Source organism: Rousettus aegyptiacus, unplaced genomic scaffold (genome assembly GCF_014176215.1).
Source record: "Rousettus aegyptiacus isolate mRouAeg1 unplaced genomic scaffold, mRouAeg1.p scaffold_m13_p_9, whole genome shotgun sequence".
Classification (NCBI taxonomy): domain Eukaryota; kingdom Metazoa; phylum Chordata; class Mammalia; order Chiroptera; family Pteropodidae; genus Rousettus; species Rousettus aegyptiacus.
In genome coordinates this window covers 100,186,215-100,208,829 of record NW_023416312.1, presented here as the reverse complement: position 1 = coordinate 100,208,829, position 22,615 = coordinate 100,186,215, and the positions used below count along the sequence as shown (strand labels likewise).

Below are 22,615 nucleotides of genomic sequence, written 5' to 3'. Positions count from 1 at the left end.
ACGTCAGGCCTCTGGGCATACCACCTTAGGGGGCACTGCTCTGGGGACTGTCTCTGACACCGGCCTTTCTGGAACAGACCTGTGCCCCCAGGCTTTCCAGGCTGTGCTCCAGGTGTTCTCTTAGAAGCTGGTGCCACCACTGTGCAACCTGGGCTTGGCTCTGCTGGCTACAGTGTGCCCTATGGGGTAGGGACTGTGCCAAGAACCCAGGTCAGGCGGGCACAGGTAGACACACGCAGCACCCTTCCCCGGAGTGCACCCCCTGGTGCTAACACAGGAACCTGGCACAAGGGGGCAGTCAGGAGACCCTAGGATTTCCTGTCTCCCCTGGGAAGGGGTCCGCCTGGTGCTCTGCAGCCTGCAGGTGCATGGCAAATGCTCCACTCTGGGTGCACAGATGCTACCTTGGTGGGCCTGCTTCAGGAGCCCAGTCTGAGGACAGTTAGGGTGACAGGAGTACTTAAAGGCAGGGAAAGGGGCCAGGCCGAGGACTTCCGCCTGGTTACCTGGGTCCCCTTTTCCAGCCCAGGACCTGGGGTTGCCACAGAACTTCGCCGGACGGAAGAAAAGCAGAAAAAAAGAGGCCCCAGGCTTGGAGGGGACACAGAGAGGTAGGACCTGGGAACTGACTGAAGGTGGCCCCTCATGACTCCCCTTTCTGTTCTGTCTCCAGTGCTACCCCGAGTGCGGTGACACACAGAGCCATATTGCACAGTGTTTCTTTAATTGAAAGACAACAACTGACCTCAGAAGCAGCCCCTCCTCAAGCTGGATGTGATTGCTCAAAACCCCACACCAAAGGCCGGAAGCGAGGGGAAGGGAGACCTAGCCATCATGGGGGACGATGAAAAGCATGCTTAGGACTCCAGTGGGATGCTGGGCCCCTCCCAGGGGCCAGACTCCCAGGGTCTGACTGAGTCCAGTGCTTGCTCTCTTGACTGGAGCACGTGTGGGGTGCAGCACCTCCACTGCCTCCTCCAGGACCATCCAGACTTGGGGACAAGGCCTGGGCAGATGCCCCTTACTCCCCAGCTTGCCTGGGCAGGGAGCCTAGTATGACGGAGAACAGAGCCAGCCCCAGGATGTAAGAGAAGAGAGGGAGTATGAGAGAGAGAGAGAGAGAGAGAGAGAGAGAGAGAGAGAGAGAGAGAGAGAGAGAGAGAGAGAGAGAGAGAACTGGTCCGGAGGCCAGTAGAGCAAGGAGGCTCAGGTAAATGGGCCATGAACTTGTACAAAGGTGGGGGGCCATGGGACGCCAAGGGTAACAGAGCAGGCCAAGGAGGACTGGAAGCTGGAAGTTCGTGAGGAGGAGGAATGTGCACCAGTCAGGTGCGATGGGCTCACTGTCTACCTCCCTGCTTGTCCCCTCCTGCCCCCCAGACCCAAGGAGTTGTTTCTCTAGAATGGAGCCTTGGACAATTTGGTTTCGGGTGAAATGGAACAAAATTTGGTGGGGATGCCTCTCAGCAGCTATGATAGGGAACAGGGTCAGCTCTGAAGCCAAGGGGACACGTGATGGGGTCTGGGCCTCGTGCCCCACCTGCACACTTGGGAGCCAGAGAGAAAGTGTCAGGCGGTAGCAAGTGAGGGTTGGGGATCAGGGGCGGGGCTGGGTTGGGTGTAGCTGGGCACTGGCTTTGCTCCCTTGCTCTGCCTTTCCCTTCAGGACATCCGCTGTGCTCCCCAGAGACCCCACCCAGGCCACCGCAAGGCTGCTGCTGCCTCTACTTTTTGTAGTTGCCAAATTGGATGGCCAGGCGGTCGGTGACGCAGCGGAAGGTGGCTGGCTGTACCTCCCAGTAGGGCACAGGGTTGTTGAAGAGGCTGATGCCGTTGTAGTAGGCCCGCTTGACCCCGAAGCCCACAGGGCAGAAGTCGTTGACGCCCACCTTGGTGATGTTGTTGGTGTGCAGGTACACAACCTGGGGTAGAGAAGCATGGCGGAGGCTCAGTGCTGGTGGCCCAGGCGTTCTAACCACCTTCCCCGAGTCCGGCCAGGCCACCACATGGGCGTCATTCCATTGCATGGCATCCACACTGACCGTTGAGGGCCCAGATACGGTTCTCCCACCGTGGGGAGGAGCGAACAGAAGCTTATGTATGCTGATCAGGTGGGTTTGTGACCAGGGGCCAGGAAGAGGGGCTCAGGTGGGGTGTGTGATGGGTGGTAGGTGGGAGGTGAGGAGTACATGGGAGCAAAGGATGAGGTTGGGCTGTTCATGCAGGAAAGATAGCACTTTGGGCTCAGAGGGAGCCCTTGGGCTTCCCTCTGAGTTCCCCAGGCTCTGGGCCTGCCCCTAGGGAAGCAGCCTCTCACTCTAGGGACCCAAGAGCACGAGAAAAAGCCTGCAGGGTGACCTTCTTTTCCTCCCAGTCCTCAGGGGCACTTGCCCTCTACAGGCCTCCCCAGACTCCCTGAAGCCCCTGTCTAGGGGAGGGGCAGATGGGACAGGAGGGTGGGTGGTGGGTAAGGAGCCCAGTGATGGTGGGAGGTGCTCAGTCTGTAGCAACGCCCCCTAGAGGCGGAGAAGAACCGGCCACTAGAGGACACACTCAGCCTAGCACTGCAGCGTTGCTGCTTCTGCTGATGCTACTGCTGCAACCAGCCTGTCCCCCACCCAAGGGTCAGCTTGAGTCCGTTGTACAGCGCATGGGAATGGCAGGTCTCCCGGCACGAGTGAATGGGGCTGAGGAAGAGACTAAGGGCCGGAGCAGGGCTGGGCAAGGCCGATTTCACCTGTGTGACTGGAAACCAACCCAGGGACGGTGCCCCTGAGAGAACTCTAGGCAAAGCCCTGTACCAACCCTATCGGCTGACTTCCTGTCCTGGGCTGTCCCTGTCTTTGCACATATCTGTACACTCCCATGTCCTCACTGTTCCGTGACCTCCCAGGCCCTCTTGGCACACCTTTCTGCCGTCCCACCCACTCAGGAGACCTTCAGCTCAATATCTACCAGGCCACCTCCTGCTCATCCGTCTCAACCTCTCTCCACCCGTGCCCTGCCCTCCTTGCTGTCTAGCTCTCCTCCTCCTCTTCCTTAGGAAAAACTGGTGGCAGCAAGGGAGGGGTCCTCGTGACTGCTCATTTTCAGATGAGGAGGCAGAGACAGAGAGAGCAGGAGGAAGTGGCCAGACTACACGGCTCGCCACTTGCGTAGGAAGGTGCCATTCCACTCTGTACCTGGGCCCTGCACATGCTAGGCCTGCGCCAGGAGGAGCAGGGGGCTGAGAAACTGCCCTGGGGACATGGGCTGCTCCACAGTCTTAGAGAACTTGGCACTGGGGGTTGCCCTCCCGCCCCCACCTCTCACCTGGAGGAGCTTGAGATCTGGAAGGCCAGTGGGCACCCTGGACAGCTTGTTATTGTCCAAGTGCAGCTCCCTCAGCGTGGGCAGAAAACTCAGACTCCCATTTTCTATCATTCGAATCTGGTTGTGGCCTAGGCCCAATCTGTGAAGGGGTGGATGAGATGTATTGTAAGGCCAAAGGAGAGGAGGACTGTGGGGCAGGGCACACCCTGGGTTTCCCAGTGCACCTGTACAGCTTGGAGTAGCGGAGCAGGTCCTCCAGCTCGATAGCCTGGATTTTGTTGTGGTCCAGGTGGAGTTCATTCAGGGTCTCAGGAAGGTCTGCCAGGAAAAAAGGGTGCTCTAAGATGAATGCAGGGGTTTTGGAGGCTGGTGTTGTGTGTAGGGAGGCGGGGGAGGGCTGCTGAATCCCTCTCTGAGGAGGCCAGGTGGCTCCAGAAGTCTCCAGGCCCCCAGCCCTGCCCAGTGTGGGACGGAAGGGCTGCCTCTTACCTTTGGGAATGCCGGTGAGCTTGGCCTCAGAGATGCGCAGGTAGTTAAGCTTCAGGCCATCGAAGGCTCCAGGTTCAAAACCACTGTTCTCCAGGGGATTCCCGCCCATCTCTAGGAGAGAGGCCCCCTCAGCCGCGGAACCAGAGCTGAGCAACTGCCCGCACACCCCGGGGCCTGTTGGCTTCCTGGCTTGGGCTGGTCTGAGTGGCCTTGCTAATCATCTACTTCCAAATCTGCCCCTAAAAGCAGTTTTACTGATTTATTGGGAAAATTCTAAATTCCTAGCTGTTCAAGAGCACTAGACCCTAAGGGCACTGGGCCTGGCATTGGCCTCAAAGGCGGCGGGGGGGGGGGGGGAGGGGCGCGGTGGAGAAAAAAGGGAGGGTGGCTGGCCGATGGCATAGGCCCTCTCCCTTCCTTCTCTCTATGGTCCCTCGGTTTGTCTTCAGCTTGCTTTGGTGGCTCTGGGGCATACCCCTAGGCAAGACTCCAGAACATTCCATGAGACCCATTCTGGCTGGAAGAGGGCCCTCTCCATGACCCCTCTTGCTGACTGCCAGAGTGAGAACTCTCTGGGGCCAGGGCACACTCACCAATGCAGTTCATATTGCGCAGCCCACTGAACACTCCCTTGGGCACCTTGCGGATGCGGTTGTCATGGATGCGGAGCTCCACCAGGGAGCTGGGCAAGTTTGGAGGGATCTCCACCAGGTGGTTCTTGGAGATGTAGAGCTTCTGCAGCTTCCGCAGGGGGCTGAAGGCCTTCTCATGGATCTTGGAGATCTTGTTGTTCACCAGGACGAGGGCCTGAGGTGGGCAGCCATCGGAGTTGAAGGCACCAACTCCCCAGCCCACCCACACTCTCCTCTCCCTCCTCTGCCACCTGAGCTGATGATTATTGGAACTTCATAGATGTCTGAGTCCCAGCTGGGCCTCAAGGAGACCTGTCTGTGCTAGCGGGAAGAGTGGAAAGCGGGGGACCTGCACTCAGGCCCAGCAATGCCACTACTGCCTAGCACAGCCCAGCGCTTCTCCGAGCCTCAGTTTCCCCATAGAACTCTGTTCTGCTGTGTTCCTGGGAGGAACCAATAAAAGAAAAGGTTTCCTGCTGAAAAGAGAATTGAGCTGAGTGATCCTGTCCTGTATTTATTGTTGCTGACGCTCACGTGCGTGACACTGACCCTAGGCACTCCCACCATGCTCGCCTCCAGGCATCTCTCAGGACTCCATGGTTTCGGTTCCCTCTTGCACCCCACGCATATGTGCTCATGCTCATCTGGACCCAACCCATCAGCTGCAGACCACCCGCCTCCTCACAGCCCCTTGACAGGGGCTGGCGGGCTTACATAGAGGTGCTGGAGACCTTTGAAGTCGTCCTTCCGGAGCTCAGAGATGTCGTTGTTCTGCAGGTCCAGCAGTGTAGTGTCAGGTGAGATCTCCTTGGGCACAGCCTTCAGACCTGGGGGCCAGTACCGCCATCACCGGTGTGAGCCCTGGCTACAGCCCCAGAGCGGCTCCGAGCACCGGGACTCACATGCACACAGATGTGCGCCCAGGGACTCCACCGCGGATTGGTGGAAGCTCCAGACCTGGTCCTTCTCACTCCCTACTGGCTCACAACCAGACAACTGGACACCCCTCCACACTGAAATCAGGATCCCGAAGCCTGCTTGGGTTCACCTCGTCTCTGCTCCCACCCTTCCACACCCACACCACAGGGCTTCACACATCCCTCCTGACCCGACCCCACAACTGACCCAAGTCAGAGCACTGAACAACCCGCAGGTGACAGTGGCAGCCGAAAGGACACATGGCGCTGAAGGTGGGCGTGAGGGAGTCCAGGTCCGGGACGCCCGAGGTTGTGTCGACACCCGAAGCTTCTTCGTCGTTCAGCATGGGCAGCCCATCGTCCAGGGTGAAGTCCCAGAAGCCCTTCTGTTCAAAGGGCAAGGCCTGGCTCAGGGCCAGCAGGGACGTGAGGAGCCAGAGGGGCCACATGGTGGACATGCCTAGGAAGCCAAGACAAGGAGGGGTCAGCGGGAGGGCTTGGCGGTACCTGTACCCATTCTCTGGGCCTTTTCCTGGAAACTGTCTCAACACTACAGGCTTGGGTTCTACGTGTGTTGGTACTGTATCCCCCATCCATCACTGGGGACAGTCAGACCCTGAGCCTGAGCGGCAGAGGGAAGGGGCGTGGGTAGCCGGGAGGCACCTGGCAGGATGGGGGCGCCTCGTTCTACTTCCCTCTGTGCCCAGGAAGGACTTGGCTTCAGGGGGTGATGCAGTGTCTTCCTAGTTAGTGAGTCTACAGCACCCCTCCCCCAAACGTACACACCACCGAGTCACCCAGCAGCTGCCTGTGGGGTCAGTGAGGTAACTGGAGAAGGCAGAGCGAGAAACTCAATCATTTGCTCCCTCACGCTTTGAAGATACCACTGTGGTTAGGGCCAATCCCACATGTTCGAGTCAATGTGGACACAGTCAGAGTTGAGTTAGGGCATCATGAGTCGCTTCCTTTCTTGCCTGAGTCCTCTACCTTGCAGCACAGTCACATTTTCTTAAGAAAGTTAAGAGGCCAAGGCACAAGGCTGGACAGGTTGGGCCAAGATCTGGGGTAGCCCCAGAGTCAGGGTGGAAAAAGAGGGGCATCCTTTCAGGCCATGAGTGAAATTGCCAAGGTGGAGGGGGAGCAGCCCCCCACCCTCTTCCCCATGGCTTCCAGGGACCTTGGTTTCCTCCGCTGGCCCGCAAGCCTTCCTCTGGCTCAGCCACCGAGCCCCGGGGCTCCCACGTCTGCTCCTAACCTTCCTTCTGCCCACGGCCTGGCCTCCCAGTAAAGTAAACTGCCTCTAGGGTGGCAGGCAGGGGCAGGCTTGTCTGGAGGCCCCCCAGGCCTGGCAGTAGGGTGAGGTTGGGGGTGACCTTCCCTGTCTGAGCTTGCCTCCAGCACCCACATCTGCCTGCCTCCTTCCTCCTCCAGCAGAGGCCACCCCCCCAGCCACAAGACCCTCTGCTGGAAGGCTCCATACAGGAAAGAGCTGGAGCTTCTGCCTCTCCCATCACCCCCACCTATGAGGATTTCTGGGGAAATCCCAGCCTCATTTTCCCTATCTGTTCGACAGAAATAACAGTGGCTGCCCAGCTCACCTCCCAGGCTTGGGAGCGGGGTGGGGTGGGGTGGGGAGCTGGGGGTCGCTGGGCTGCCCTGGGTTCCAGGGTCTCCAGCACACTTGAATTGGCTCCACTCCAGAAGGGCCTCACTTGGGGCCCATCTAGGCCAGCAAAGGGGTTGTTTGGAGCATCAGTGGGGCTGGGAGCCCCCTGAGCCTGATCGCTATCTACAGAGGTGGAACGGAGGTCCTGGGGGTAGAGGGCTCTGCCCACTCTAGGCCAGCACCTTAAGAACAGCTTGGCCCTATTTGTTGCTGTCCTGCGCAGGCCCAGTTGACGTGGGGCCGGGTTGGCTATGGGGGCCTAGGGCCACCTCCAGGCCTGGGCATACTGATCTGCTCCTTGGGATTCCCACCACATTGTCTTGCTGCCCACTCCTCCTGCACTCCTCCTGCCCCTCCTAGCAGGTCACATGTCCTGCCCTGCTTCCCACCACCCCTGAGAACAGAGGGGCAGGGATGGAATGGAATAGTCTTTCTGGTAGCCAGTGCATGGAGACCCCAAGGCCCAGGACATGGTTCAGCTGACTAAGCTGCAAAGCCAGCCCCAGAGTGCCACTGGCAGGCCCTGACAGCCCTCCTGAGTGCGTGGCCCCCAGTGACAGGCTCCGAGAAGCTACCCGCCTACCCTAGGAGACACAGCAAAGTGAGGGTTCTCCATGCTGGGGAAGCACCCAGCCTCCCTGACTCCTTTGATCACACCCCAGGTTTTGCCAGCCCCAGGCTGGCCAAGCAGGACCCAGGGGACCCCCAGAAGGCCTTCGCACAGAGTAGGCAGAAGGCCCCGGGCTCGCCTACCTGGAGAACGTGTCCTTCCTTCTTTCCCCAAGTTGGCAACTCCCAGGGAAGAGCAGGGCAGGCCTAGGCCTCCCGTGTCTGTTGCCACCTCGAGGGTCCCTTGCCCAGGTGCCACTGGATGCCCAGGGCTGGGAAGAAGAGGAGCAGTGGAAGAGAAAAAGAAGGGGAGGACGAAGGCAAGGGAGCAAGAGGAAACGGGAGAGAAGGAGGAGCCTGCTCCCCCCTTGTCTGGCACCCCTGCCAAAGCCGCCACCTCACAGGGGGGATGAGTCAGGGCTGGAATGCCCAGCGGGAGCCTTGGAAGGCTCTGGGATCCACAGTCCACCTGGACAGGTGGGGGTGGGGTGGTATGGTCTGGTCAGGCGCAGGGGGGACTGTGGAAAGAAGCAGGTATAGGTAGGCCCCCTCCAGCCTGTTGGGGCTGGAGAGGGCTGGGAGTCTTCACAGAAAACTCTGCTCTGGCATCTAGCCCCTCCACCAGGGGAGAGGATGGAAAAGTGCTGGGAAGGCCAATCAATGGGTCTCATGGGACCTGCCCTGGGGGGATGGGGCCTCTAGAGGAGTTGAGCCAGCTCAAAGCAGCTGTGCCTGATGTCGCTGCATCTGGGGGCCAGGCTGGCTCCAGCACAAGCTCACTCTGAGGGGAAGGGAAGCCGAGGGCTTGGAGACCTATACCAGGGCCCCGTGACAGAGGCAGAGGACAAGGTTTGGCTGGTTCTCCCCGGTTCCCGGCTGGGCCAGGCAGTGGGCAGGCTGGCCGGGTGGGGGCCGGGCGGGCTTCCCAGCACAGCCTTCATTTCCCCTCGAGGAACTGGCACGAGACTCAGCCAGAACTATGCAGAGGGGAGGGGGCCAGCCGGACACCAAGCCTGCAGGAGGTGGCAAGAGACCCCCACAGAGACAGAAGGAGCCAGGGAGGAGCCTCAAGGAGATGCCCATAAGGAAGGCTCCCCTGAATCCAGCAGTTATTATCCCAATTTTATGGAAGAGAAAATGGAGGTGTAGAAACAGGAAAAGACTTTCCCAAGTTACTCAGCCTGAAACTTGAAGTCCAGCTTGGACAACTCCAGGCTCTGAGTTTTCAAGCCTCTGCAGCACCCCTTAGCTCAGCATGGGGGTAACAGGGGTCTCTGTGTGGCTAGCTCTGTATGGACAGTGCAAGGAGCCTGGAGGAGAAATCCAAGGCTGGTGGTGGTCAGGGTGGGGGGCTGTAGGGCTGTAGACAGGCCCAGCTGCCCACTTTGAGCACGGCCCTTCCTTCTTCCTCCTTACCTCCTACCGCACCCCGTTTTCATGCACACACACATGGAGGAGGCAGGAAGGATGGAGCCCAGGAAGTGGGGGGCCCCTATGGACAGATACTGTGAGACTCACGGCAAGTCCCTCCGACCCCACCTGCCTACACTACCTGGGCCTCCGGGCCTCAGCTTCCTTTCATTGGCTTCCTTGGGCATGTCCACAAGAACTGCATGGAGGGCCTCGAGCCCCATCAAACTGCTCTGAGCTCCCTGGACCCCACCTTCTTAGAGTAAAGGAAAGAAATGGTAATGGCCGTGAGGCCTCAGGCCTGGCGCCCACAGGTGTGAACGAGGGAAGAGGCTGGGCTTCCTGGAGCCTGCGCCTCCAGCCCAATAGGGCCCTCCTTGTCTGGCCCTTTGAAAGTCAGCGCAGTCCTCTGAGCAGGACTGCTCCAGGTCACAGCCAAACAAGACGCCTTGGCAGCCTCTGAGAACATGGAGGGGCCGTGCCAGGCATTCAGGCCAGGCCAAAGGCGGCGGGAGCAGAACTTGAGGTCTGGCATGCCCTGGGAGCTTGCCGGCAGATGTGTGGCCCACAGCTGCCAAGTTGCAGACGCCAGGCACTGTCCCGCGGCCTCAGTCTGGGGTGTCTGGCCTCACTGAGCCACCCGACCTGAACTCTGACATGCGTGCTAGGCCCTTGGGACTGTGTGGGTGAAGAGGGGTGAGAAGGAAACAGGATATTTAGGGTGCCCTTCCTTCCCCCCGCCCCACCCCTTTCACCAAATCCTCTGGGATCGGCTTCAACCAGCAGGCCATAGGCAGGGGTGCTGCCCAGGCTGACACCAACTGCTCCCTACTCAGCCCACCTGGCCTCCATCAGCTCTAATCCGCACTCGGGTGTCAACCAGAGAGGGGGGTGTGTGCCGTCCACGGGTGTGCTGAAGCCCGCGTGTGTGCATGCATGTGGGAATGACTGCATGAGGGCCTGGTGGCAGGAGTGGGGTGGGGTCAGACCCTGAGCCCCACCCTGTCTGCATCGTACCCTCGCCGCCCTTAACCCATCACCATTGCCTCAGCATGCCCTCCAGGCTACAAGGGGAGAAGATGCCAAAGTGTAGCTTGCCAGGGCAGATCTTCCCTCTTGCAACCCTGGCGCTCATGGGATGATTGCACGGAGCTGGGTCTTCAGGGATGGACTCTACCTGGACATGGGCATCAGAGACTGCAGGGAACCAGCCTATTGACTCGAAGAGCTGGCACTGGGGAGGTGGCGAGGTAGCCGGTGCTGGCCAAGCCAGATCTTCCTCCCCACAACATCAAGAAAATCCATCATGCCTGCCCCCACTCTGCCAGGAAACCTCTGGAAAGCAGGAGCATGGGAATCAGGCAGCAGATGGTCCAGGTCAGCTGGGGGCCCTGAGTTTCCTGGTCCTTCCACACCTGAGTTGTGTGTCCTTCTGACTCCTACTCACTGAAGAAATCCTGAGCTCCTCCTCGCCATGTTCTAGAATCTTTGAGGAAGAGGGAGGATGCTATCACCTCCTAGGGCAGGGTAGGGGACTCGAATGATTTCACAATGACCATAAGAAGAAAGCACTGTTTTTTACCACTTGACAAACAGGTAAGCTGAGGCCCGTTTGCCGAAGAGTTTGCCCAAAACTCTTGCCCAAGGCCACACAGTGAGGAAATGATAGAGCTGGGACTCCACCGTCTGTCTGTCTACTTGCCCATGTGTCTGGCTCCACTCTCTGCCATCAATCACAGACTTTGCTACAGGCCCCAAAGCCACAAGATGCCAGGCTCCTTGGGCTGCACAGGGGCAGAACAGCCCCTGGGGCCCTGGAGAAGACCCCTTGGCAGCTCCCTCAAGCTGTGGGAGAAGTGAGGCTTCTGGAAAGCTGGGGCCCGCTCTGCGGGTCCCACGCCTCTTTGCCTGTCTCATGAATCCTTTAGAAACATGGCACCTCTCTTTCTGGTTGCCATCACCAATAGCTCCCCACTGCCTGAGGGGCCCGCCCCCTTTGATGATGGGTCTGGTGGCAACGTTTCAGTCTCAGCACACCTACCAAGCCAGCTCTGCCTCAGTCTGCAAGGAAGTCACCGGAAAAGCCATCATCCTGGCAGACCAGGGAAGTTCCCTTGAACATTTTCGGTCCCAGCAGGCATCAGATCCCCCCTCCCCCGCCCCACTCCATCTCACCCCCTGCCGCCCATAGTGGTGTTCTCAGCCTGGCTCGCAGAGCCTGAGGCCCTGCCTGCCCAGTTCTCTCACTGAGCCAGACCAAGGCAAGGGAACTTGGCCCAGCACTCACAGAAGAAGAGCTGCCAGGCACCCCGGAAGGAGGACGGTAGCCCCTTCTCTTCCTGGGTCCAGGGTTTCCTGCAGCTCCTTCCCTGCACGAGGTCCGAGCTCTCTGTCAGGGGCTCTGGCTGAGGTGGGACTCAGCCCTCTGCATCCAGGCCAAGGCTCTGGGACCTGTTCACTTTCAGCCCCTCCCAGGACTCCTGTGCCGCAGGCCTCTTTGCAGCTGGGTGGCCTCTACGATCCAGGGGACCATAATGAAGGCCCAGCTGGGACTGTGGAGAAGATCAAAGTCACACTTGCCTCTGCCTTTTGAACTTTCCTTGTCTCCTGCAACAGGGCTGCCAGAGACAGCCGCTCTTTGCCCCTCTCCTTCAAGTCCAACTTCTATTCCCCATGTCCCCAATCTTGTTGTCACTCAGGCCTCTGTTGTGTCCACCATTGGCCATCTGGCCCCCTAGAGGGGAGAACTGTGCGAGTTCAGAGTCATACAGAAGTTGGGACCTTTCCCAGCCCACTGTCTCCTAAAGCTGACAGATGAGTCACCACAGGGAGGGGGCAGCCTCTAGTCATCGGTGTCAGCCCTTCACTGGGCTCAGGAATGCCAATGACGTTGGTGCTGCTCTGCAGGCTGCGATGGGAGCTGAGTAGCAGCTGAAGCTTGTGGGCTCTGGGCAAGAAGACACCCTCTAAGGCAGCCCCAGGAGCTACCCCGACCCAAAGCAAAGAGAGTGGAGGGACAGGTTAAACAGGTTGAGGCTGGGGTAGCTCCCAGGAGCCTGGAGTCCCAGTAGGGTCAAAGAAGGCCCTGGGGACACTGGAGCTGTAGGCTCCAGGTGGGGGAAGGGCCTTTACCTTGGGACCTCCCCTTTGCAAAGTGGAGAGACGAAACATAGCCCCAGGTAGATGCGGGAAGCTAGTCTGGAAGGCTGGAGAAAGGCCTAGTCATGGGACTGGCCAGTTACCCTCAGCGGGCCTCAGGCCTGGGGCAGGACCGAACAAACACTTTTACCACCCTCCCAACGCAGTCCCCTCTGCTCCTCCCCCACTGGCTTCCTTTACGGCGGGATCTACAGAAAGGGTTCTATGGATGACCTAGTGTGTGAGCAAAAGGGGACGCGAGGGAGGGGAGGGAGCAGAACCGTCAGGGTCTGGGTCTGCCTGCCTTCAGAGGGAGCCCGTGCTAACCCCAGCCCACAGCTCACAGGAGAGTACCCCGGAGAGCCACTGCTCCTCCCAGTGCCTCGATTCGAGGCAAGCCTTTGGGCTGGTGTGCCCCTCCCACCAGCAGGGCTGACAAAGTTGGGGCAGCTCCGGGCAGGGTTCAAGCTCTTTTACTCTGGGGCACCCGATCAGGGCAGGGGAGGGGTGAGCAAGAAGGAGTTTCAGTGGGCCTGGGAAGACCTCTAACAACCAGGGATCCTGGCAGATGAGCAAAAATGGTGAGGGGTCCTGGATGTGCCCCTGCAGGCACAGGGGCGCAGTGAGCGGGGCTTCAGAGACTAAGGTCGTGGTGAGAAGAAAGGAAGCCCCCTTGGAAGGCTCTGCATGCAGATCCTCGCCTGCGGGCTCATTACAACTCCCTCTTCTGGAGACTCGATGGTGGTGCTGGAAGGGATTCTCCGTTGTCTGGAGTGTCGGTAGGATGTTGCTGAAGAAAGGAAACTCTTGTCTTATAAACACCCTCTTTCCTCCTTTCCTTCCCTGTTCCTGCTCCTTCGACGGGCCAGGGCTGCCAGTGGGATGGCGGCGGGGGGAGTCGGGGGAGAAATTCGAGCCAATGCTCTGAAGTTGCCCCGCACAATAATCAGAGGGTCGCCGCCCCAAATTTCTGGGCCTCTAAAATGGACAGACACGGAACTGCCATCAAACCCATTGGTGAAGGGGCTGAGCCTCAAATTCCCCTTCTACACAATGAGGATCCCGGACCCTGCTCCAGGGTCGGCGCAGCACAAAAGCATTGGGAAGATTAATGCCCATTGATTAGAACCTGGGTCCTTGAAGTTTGCAGGTGAGAAAGAACAGCCGCTCGGCAGCCTTCCTTTCAACGCTTCCACACAGTCCTGCCCCCACAGGCCCCTCTACCCATGGTAACCAGACACAGGCAAGCTGCATGTGAAGGTGCGTCTGCCCCAGCACCAGCTCTCCTGGAGTATGGATGGCGCAGGCAGCTGCACGTCACCAGGAGGCGCTCACCTGCACATAGGCAGTTGCGTGCGTGCGTTCTCGCTCCACATGAACCCCTACACCTGGATATAAATCCCTGGGACCCTTCTTTGCTCACACATAGGCAGAAGCCTCCTGAGGACAGGTGGGACTAGCCACATCTGCAAGCTGAGCAGTTCTTCTGATGACCGTTCAAGAACAATCTTCCCGGCTTGAGTGAGGTCTGCCCCATGTAACACTACCTGCCGCCCTGCCCTGGAGGACCCTGGGCCTCCTGCTCGGCTCAGCGGCCCTCACTAACTAGTGCCCAGGCCTCAAACCCACCCATAATGTAGCAAGAGGAGTGTGCCCATTCCTCAACCTTCCAGAGTGCTCAGGGGCACACCCAGAGAGCTCCGTTCTCCCTTGCTTCTCTCCTGGGTCCCTTGACAGGTCCCTTTACATGCCAGCCATCTCTGAAGCTTGTAGAACAGGGGCCAATGGCCCTGCCAACTCCCACTCTGATTGTCATGCAGTACACTTGACCACAGGCTATCATCAAAGTGACTTTGAAGTTTCCCTGGGTGGAATGGGGTCAATAGTCAGAGTTTGTCAGTCAGAAGCCCTGGATCCTGACCCCAGCTCTGCCCCTGACTGGCTGTGAGACTGAGTAGGTTCCTAGACCTCTCTGGGCCTCAGTTGCCCCCTCTGTACAATGGATGGAGTCCGGTGGGACTGGCAGGAACCACTCCTCCCTTCCCAAAGGGCCCTGGGGGCAACCTTGTAGCTATACTTTGCTTCAGAACTGGGGCTCTCTCCAAACCAAAGATGCCCCATGCACCCATGGTTGGGCTGCCTTTAGGGGACAGGGCACCTTGTAAGGGAGCTCCCGAAGCTCACCCTTCCCTAAAGGTACCCCTCCTGGGATGATGGTGTCCCAGTTTGGAAGTGGGCTTGTGGCCCTACATTTACCCTAGGGTCCTCAGAAGCCCTATGGGGCCCCAAGACATGCTTGCTCAGGGTAACACAGCACAGTTACCTGAGTTTCTCTCTGTCTGACCCCCAATTCTGAGTCCCAATCAATTGGGGTTCCGGGGAGATGGGATCGAGCCACCCAGGCAGCCCCACCAAGGGCCCTGGTGGACCCACACTTCGCCCACAAGGAGACAGAGGCAGGGCATTAGCCTGTGGGTACGCGAGGAATATCTGGGCAGGGTGCCTGGGGCGTGCCTGGAGAACCAAGTCTCTGAGCCCCTGCCAACGTCTGGTCCCAGGCAGTGGGGACAGCTCCCTGGCCTGAGCTCCAGCGAGCGCCTAAAGGTTCTCCTGACCTGAGCCAGGAGAGAAACCCCCGAGCGAGTGAGGACATGCCCAAGAAGAATGCGAGAGAGGCCAGCGGGAGTGCAGGGTACTCCCGGAGCCTTGGAGTGAAGGGTGAGGGCAACTGACAGAGCTGGGGTACCAGCCACCCTTTGTGATGCTCTGGGCAGCAGCCAAGGGGAGGAACCCCAAGGGGGAGACAGACAGGGCAGACATGGAGCTGAGCTGAGCGAGGTCAGAAGGGAGAGGGAAGGGGGTGGAGAAGGCGTCTGGAAGAAGGAGGGGAATAGGCGCAGAAACGGGACAAGGACCAAGGGGGCCACAGGGTGGCGATGAAGGGGCACAGACCAGGAGCCTGCGGCAGTGCCGTGGGAATCCGCAAGCAGACTGGGGACAGGAGAGGGCGGTAAGGGGACAGGGGGGGACAAGGACAGGGACATGGAGGGGCAGCATAGGGGCAAGTAGGGTCAGGGTCGAGGACATTTTGAGAACAGTGAGGGGGCAACAGAGCCAGGGATGTGACAGCGAGGGCAGTCCAAGGCCGGCGTGGGCACGGCAGGGACAGTGAGTGTCTGGCGTGGGCGGCTTACCTGGGGAGACGAAGCGCTGGGTGTAGACTGTCTAGTTGGCGGGCTTGGGTGTCCAGCAGACCGTGTGTCTGTCCGTCAGGCCCTCCAGGGCAGCTGCTCACTCCTGGGCAGTTCGTGGAGAGAGGGAGACCGGAGGAGGTGGGAGGGAGGCTAAAGGCTGGGCGGGCGGGCCAACGGGGAGGGGGCGGGGAGGGAGGAAAGGAGGGAGGGGGCTGGTGGGCCGGAGAGGGAGGGAGAGAGGGAGGGAGGAAGAGAAGGAGGGGGCAGGCTCCCCGGCCCCCCTGGCAGCTTCAAAGGGAGCAATTTTCTTGTAGACGGCTGGGCTAGCTGTACCCGCTCCCCCTCACGCCCCCAGCACCCCTCCCCCCGCCCCGGGCACATAGCAAAGGGATGCGCGTGCTCTCACACAAGGACCCTTGGCATCTCTGGGCAAGCACAGCCTCAGAGAGTCAAACTTTCCACTGCCCCGATGGGGACACTGAGGCCCGGAGAGGGGTGGGAACTGGCTGTGTAGCATTAGGCCAGGCAGAGGAAGGCTAGAGGGCAGAAACAGAACTGAGACGAGGGGAAGGCGGCCTCTGGTTGCTAGTCCAGTAAGTGGCCCCTGGAATTCTGTCCTAAGCCAGCCCGGAACGTGTGGAAGCCTAGACCTGAACAAGGAGATGGTTCTCTGGGATCAGGGAGGAAACCGTTGTAGATTTCTGGAAGGGCTTGATCTGTACTCCTGGGCATCTGGACGCCTTCTTCTTCCTCCAAGTCTTTTTTTTTCCCTTATAAAAGAGGAACCAGTCCTGCCTGTGTGATCTCCGAATGGGACTCAGCGGGGGGCTGGCAGGAGGGCAGCACAGATTCTGGGGGACCTCCCTAGCTTGCCTGCCTTGAAGCTCAGAGAAACTGAGTGGGAAAGCTGATTCAGAGAGAAGGAACCTAGCCAGTCATCCTTGCTCAATCAGTGCAGGTCCCTTAGGATGTGATAATCGCTCTGTGGGTGGGCACTTCCTCAATGCCGAGCCCTGTGCTGGCCACTTAATAACTGAGCCAGCCCGCCAAGCATCCCAGGAAGAGGCCGTCATCAGCCATGACACCCACATGATCACTGGAAGCTTGGCCACTTTCTGAGGGCCCAGATAAGCCCAGCTCTATCTGCATCTAGAGCCCAGGGCCTCCCTGTCCAGTGGGGTCCCATGTACCCAGTGTGCAGTGGGACCAGGCTGTAGCCAGCCTTGGTCATGGACTGACACTACATTAAGGGAGACCCCCACAGGAGCAGCTTCAGGGAGACAAAGGTGAGGGGTTAGAGGCAGTGAGAAACACGTAAGGAGCAACGCTGAGATCTGCACAGGCTGAGAGGGGACGACGCCAAGGCAGGGAATGCAAGACAGGACAGAGCTCTGCTGAGGCTAAAAGAGAAAACTGCATACAAAAAGGAAAATTCATTCAGCCCGCGGGGCTGAAACCCAGGGGAGGGCAGGGAGAGGCGGGTCCAATGGGTGGAGAACATGGTTGAGGTCTGAGGGTCCCGCCCACCTGGCCAGCAGTCATTCAGTCAGTCATTTGGTTCTTAGCCCAGGGCTATCAAGCAGCGAGGTCTAGAAGGTTCTGCCTGGTGGAGTGGCCGGGCCCAAGCTGTCTTGCTGTGCACCAGCATCATTTCAGGGCTCTCGGCCAGGACTACATGGTGGCCTGACCAAGCTGTGGTGCCTGCCTATAAGAAGCTTCTGGGCTGGGCCACGGAGAAGGGAGACATGGGAAAATCAGGGTCCAGGTTGGGAGTCTGACTTCCTCTTGTTTTCATGGGGAAGACACTTGCAAATGGTTGGGACCAACAGCCTGGCTAGAAAACAGGCCCTTCCAGAGTCAGTTTGTCTGCTTGTTTGCTTATGTTTTTTCCTTCTTTCTTGGAGACATATTCCAATACCCCTGGCACTAAAAAGACTAACATCTTGAGGCCCATTGTAGCCTCCCCAAGCTTCAGCACCCCAAGTCATGGCGGTAGAGGGAGAAAGAGGGTCCAAAACATGTGGAAAACAGTGTATCCCTCAAAGAAGTCTGTTGCAAAAAACCAACAATTGTATGATTCCCCATAAAACGTCCAGAATAGGCACATCTATAGGGACAGAAAGTGGATGAGTTGTTTCTTAAGGCCGGGGGAATGGGGGACGGAGGGGGTGACAGCTGAAAGCATGAGTTTTCTTTTTCAGGTGACGCAATGTTCTAAAATTGACTGTGATGATGTTGCACATTCTGTGAATATACTAAATAGAAACCACCGAATTGTATGTTTTAAAAAGGTGAATTTCATAGTATGTGAATTACATCTCAATAAAGCCGTTTAAGAAATGAAAAAAAAAATCACATAAGGCATACCCATTGCCCAAGGAGCCCACTTGTTCTCATGTCCCCAGCCAGCTCTGCACTGCTTTGGTGGCTGGGATTCCAAGAGCCGTCGCTCAGGGCCTTGGCCTTCGGGAGTCCCAGTGGGGACAGAAAGAGAGATCGGGGCTTTACTGGGGAAAGCGCACTCTGGGGGCTCTGGGGATGGGCTCTGGGCTCCACGGGAAGGGGACTGGGACCCTCTTGTTTCTTGCCTCCCCAGGGCCTCACACAGCGCCAGAAGCTCAGGAATTCTTCCTGGAGGTGACTTGGAGCAGAGTAGAAACGAGAGACGTTGGCGGTCTCCTCTGCACAGTGCTCACCACCCACTGTCAGCCTGATGTGTCCCTGGAGGGAATTTGGGGCTGGTGATAAGACAATGTCCTGCACAGGGCACGTATGATCCTCGGAGCTTTTCCTGTAGTTGGGGGATGCATCTGGCGCAATATTTCTGTAAATACGGTTCTTGTGCCTGGAAGGCTCTTGTGTCTGTGGTTTGCAGTCTGCAATAAGGCATAACTGCACGCCCGGCCCAAGGCCCACTGAGTCACTCGGCCTGACCCTCTAATTTGGGGGCCACTCCCAGACCAGCCAGGCAGCACCTCAGTCCTGGGCCTCCCCTCCTCTGCCCCTCCCCTTCCCTAGGCTCTCTCTGGAGCCCAGGAACAACCTAGCCCCAGCTGAAGCGCGCTGGGAACAGCACATCCTTGCTGGCTATCAGGAGCAGCGGCCTCCTGCTCTCTGGCCTCCCAGGGCTGGGAGGAGGCAGCGGGAGGCAGGGGAGGGCCGGCATGGGGGGCAAGACAGGAAGGAAGGGAAGGCATTTCCTGTGGCCCCAGGCTCTGGAGAAAGAAGAGGCCTGTGCGCAGCTGTCTGAGCTCCAGAGAACGGGTGGCAGAACTGCCTGGCCCGAGTCATGGGGGCGCAGGGGTTGTGGGAGGAAGAACCCAGCCCCCATCAGCATGAGCCTAAGGGTATGAGGACCTTCTCCCAGTATGCTGTGAACAGGGACACCGCTGAATAGGACCCCAAAGCTCCAGACTGGACACTTACCCTAAAGGCCTGCAGAGATCTGGGTGATCCTGTTGGCACCAGCCTGCCTCTCAGCCAGGAACTTCCCACGGGACCCTCAGGTGCCAAGAACTTGACCTGAGAAGGAGCCTGGTGGCTGGCTCAGGCTTCCCAGAAAAGCCCCCAGGCCACACTGCTGTCTGGTTGCTGGCTCAGAGCAGCCAGCCTTCACCTAGTTCTTGTCGGGTCACTGCTGCCCCAGCCCGCCTCCCAGTGCCCAGCCCAGGGCCCCAGAGTGCAGGGCAGGTGCTTGAAGGTAGTTGGGGGCAAGGGCAGGGAGCTGAGAGTAATGGGGGATAAGCTTAGCGAGCAGCTGTGGGGGGTGCCTCAGGCAGGACAATCTAAGCCAGTTGCCACCCTGTAGGCCTGTGTGTGGAGAAGGGCCTGGAGTCAGCTACAGCCGGTCCTTCCACAGCTGGCTGACAGCTGTTCATGCCCTGGCTTCAAAGCTAGAGGGGGAAGCCCAGGAGAGAAGCAGGGCACCCAGAGGGCAAGCCAGTGGTCCTCATTAGGCACAAAAGCCCGCCTTTGGTGCGAGTCCCTGGGGGGCAGAGCCTGGGAGCCTGGGAGGTGGCCCAGTGGGCAGGGATCCCAGGGGTTCGAAGGGGGCCCCTACAGAGGTAGCAGCAGTGAGGGCTCCCCCCGAGCTCCAGCCTAGCCAGCTGCTGGCCCCAGGAGCCTCTGGGGCCTGGAAAGAGCAGCCAGTCTGGAGGTTTGGGAGCCCTTTGCCAGCCTCTTTCCGGGACCTTCTGGCCTCCCTGCCTTGCTGGCTCCCTGCTCTCTCCTGCCTTCGCACATCGCCCCCTCTATCTGTTCTATCTGGCTCCCCACTGCTCTCTCGAGTCTTCCCTGTACCTCTCTGTCCCATCCTGTCCTTCAGTTAGTCTTGATTTCCACTGTTCTCCACCCCCGGGAGTGCACATGCTGCTGGACCAGAAGCAAGGAAGCATGCGCAGAAATATGATGGTGACCAAATGTGATGAGCACTTGAAAGGAAATAGCGCGGGCCCAGGCGCTGGCATGGGATGGGGGTGCAGAGGGGGCTTCTAGGAGGAGGCGGCTCTCCAGCGGCGCCCAGGGGCTACCTTTCCACCACTCCCTGGAGTACTCACACAGGGCTCTGGCAAAGCCAGCCCGGCATGAGGAATCTTGCTCAAGGGAGCCCCCTTACACCCCAGCCTCCAGGATGAATCCCCAAGCAGGGACACATCACACACACACATCGAGGTCACTTCTTGAGCAAGCGACCTTGTCTGCAACTCAGCTGAGATCTCTGAAAGGGTCCTTGAAGCTCCCAGGCACTACAGCCCCTGAACCCAATGTGGCGCCCCCAAGTCCACAGCCTTGAGTGGGTCTCACTCAGGGCTTATAGGTTTGATCTACCCGCGATCTCGGTACCCTCAGGTGCTGGGCAGGGGAGGATGAGAGCCAGGACAGCCGTCATTGGAGGCAGCCCTGCCTACCTTGCTTGTCCCTTGATGCCAGAGTTGGGACATCCGGAAACCCCCAGGCAGCATGCATAACTTGTGCTTGGGGGGTCCCTCTGGGTGCAGGGGTCCTGGGACCATACCCCAGAAGGCTTGTGCTAACAGGCCCAAGAGGAGCCAAGCTGCTGCAGCGTGGGCTGAACCTCCACTATCTGGAAGCTTCCCAGTGCTGATGGCTGAGGTGTGGCCCATGAAAGCTGGCACTCTCTATGCCAGAGCTTTTTTTGACCTTCCCCTGAGGACATAATCACACAGTGGCTCTCTGCCCTGGGCTGTCAGGGCTGTAATTTCAGGGCCCAAAGGGGGCTCCGTGGAGGCCGGCCTGTGACTAGCTATCTTTAGAGAGGCACGGTCTGGGTTGTGGCCAGACTAGGGAAGGTGGACAGGGGGCTGTGCCACGGGGAGGCATCTGTGGGCTGCCTGCAAAACCTGCGAGGCACAGAGAGGCCATGAAGCGCCCTGGGGGACATCAGCCCCCAGGAGCAGTGCTCAAATTTACCAGTTGGCTGCAGAGCCAGGAGGCTGTGGTGAGGGTAGTGGGTGACGGCAGGTGCAGGCGACGGCGCTGGGCTGCCAGTGTCTCTTGCCCTGGCCCTGGGTGGCTGCCATGGTGGGGGAGGCGCGGCATAGGGCATAACACGCTAGACACATCCATTGCCTTCTGCTCCCGATGCTCCTTTCCTAGGCCTGTATCTCCTGGATTCAGAGGCTGGACCAAAGCTTGCTATGACATGGGGTACGAGGCAGGAGGTAGGCATCGAATCGGATTGCAGGGACGCCAACGAAGGAGTAGGTGGCTGGGTCTCGAGTGGGGATCCTGGGGACAGAGGAGTAGGCAGGTTAGAGAATTTGGAGGCTGATGAGCAGAGCTCTGGGTCCGTGGCTGGGAGTGAGTAGTCAGAAGTGCAAGATTCCGCCAAGGTCCCTGAGAGGAGACATCAGTCCAGCCCTAGGGGATGCAGTACTGCTCCTTGTCCCCATTCTCTGCACTTCACACTTGTTAGCATATTTGTCCCCCCTCTCGGTCCCCACTGTCTCACTGTCCTTACCCTCAGTCCCACCCCTAACACCTCCTACTCCTGTCTCAGTCCGGGGACTGAAGAGTGTCTTCCTTTTTGCCATCTGACCTGTCACCTGTACTCTGTTGTCACCATCGTCACAATCATCACTACAGGGTTCCCCTAGATGCCCTCCAACAGAGCTAGCGCTTGCCCCGAAGGGGAGCACAGTACCCAGCACCATACAGGTGTGAGAGGAGGAATTGGGGTGAAGAGGAGGCAGGGACAAAGTGACAGGCAGATTAGGTCCTGCCACCAGATCTATTCACTGAACTAGACTTGCTCTCCAGGCTAGGGCTCTGTCTGGGATGTCCCTGGCTGGGCTGCTGACCAGGCCTTCTCACTGGGGACACGCTGTGCTGCCCCGGCCACCTCCCTGCTAGGACTGAAGATCCCAGCTTCCAACTGCTGGCACCCCCAGCCCTGAGCTCATGGTGCTCTTGAGGAATTTTCTGGATTGAAGAGAGAGCCTTTGCTCCAGTCATGCCCCCTTTGCTGGGCAGCCGCACCTAACCGTGGCAGGGGGCTCTAAGAGCCTGGTCTCCTTGCTCCAACTCAGGACCACTTCGGCTCCAGAGCGCTGGTGGGGCTTGGCTGGGCCTGCGTCATTGCTGGAGGCCAGCTTCTCCCTGGGCCCGCTCCTGCTCATTGTCTTACCTCCCCCAGGTGGTGGCCACGAGACCTTCCAGTAAACTTCCTGCACGCTAATCTTTATCTCGACCAGTTCGCTGCTTGGGAGCCTGATGGTAGGCGCCCACTGGGGGCTCTGCCACGTCTGCAATGCCTTGAGCCAAGGTCCCCTCAGGGTGGTCCCCAAAGGATCGGCCTCTGGGCCTGGGTTCAGCCCACCTGACAGCAGCCCCAAAGGCCTAGCTGCTTCCTATCTGAGAAGTGGAGTTAACCTGGCCATCACTTATGGGCTGCCTGCTCTTCCATTCGTTGCCCTCTTCCGTCCTATACCCCCTCCTGGTAGCCATGTTACCCTGCTCGTTTCCTCCAGGCCCTCTGGCCTCATGTGCTCAGTGGTGGTAAGAGCAGGGAGAAGGAAGGGATTCACCCAGCCTGAAATTCCTGTGCCTCCCAGGGCCTGACCTCTCTGACAGTTGAGAGGGAGGCAGCTGGGGGCTGACTGGAGTGGGAGGGGAGGGGAAGAGGGGTCGTGAGAGCTGGGAAAACAGCAGGCTTCCTCATGGGGGCCAGCGCCTCAAGGGCGGCTGACCTCTGACCCAGCCCAAACAGGAAGTGCCATATCTGTGGGC

At 59.0% G+C, this 22,615-nt stretch overlaps 1 protein-coding gene across 2 annotated transcripts; it reads right to left on the bottom strand.

The window, feature by feature from the left end:
- Nucleotides 1–703: 703 nt before the first annotated feature.
- BGN (biglycan) lies at nt 704–16,132 on the bottom strand. 2 transcript variants are annotated; one of them, XM_016133013.2, is made up of 9 exons: nt 16,018–16,132; nt 15,368–15,470; nt 5,559–5,810; nt 5,148–5,260; nt 4,395–4,608; nt 3,802–3,912; nt 3,537–3,630; nt 3,313–3,451; nt 704–1,922 (listed from the first exon to the last, which is right to left on the bottom strand). In XM_016133013.2, exons 3-9 carry the CDS (start codon nt 5,806–5,808, stop codon nt 1,725–1,727), a joined length of 1,119 nt encoding a protein of 372 aa, XP_015988499.1. In that variant the 5' UTR covers nt 5,809–5,810; nt 15,368–15,470; nt 16,018–16,132; the 3' UTR covers nt 704–1,724. The 2 variants fall into 2 exon arrangements, with proteins under 2 accessions (XP_015988499.1, XP_036082811.1); XM_036226918.1 differs by lacking the exons at nt 15,368–15,470; nt 16,018–16,132 and adding an exon at nt 7,770–7,902.
- Between the last annotated feature and the right edge of the window lie 6,483 nt (nt 16,133–22,615).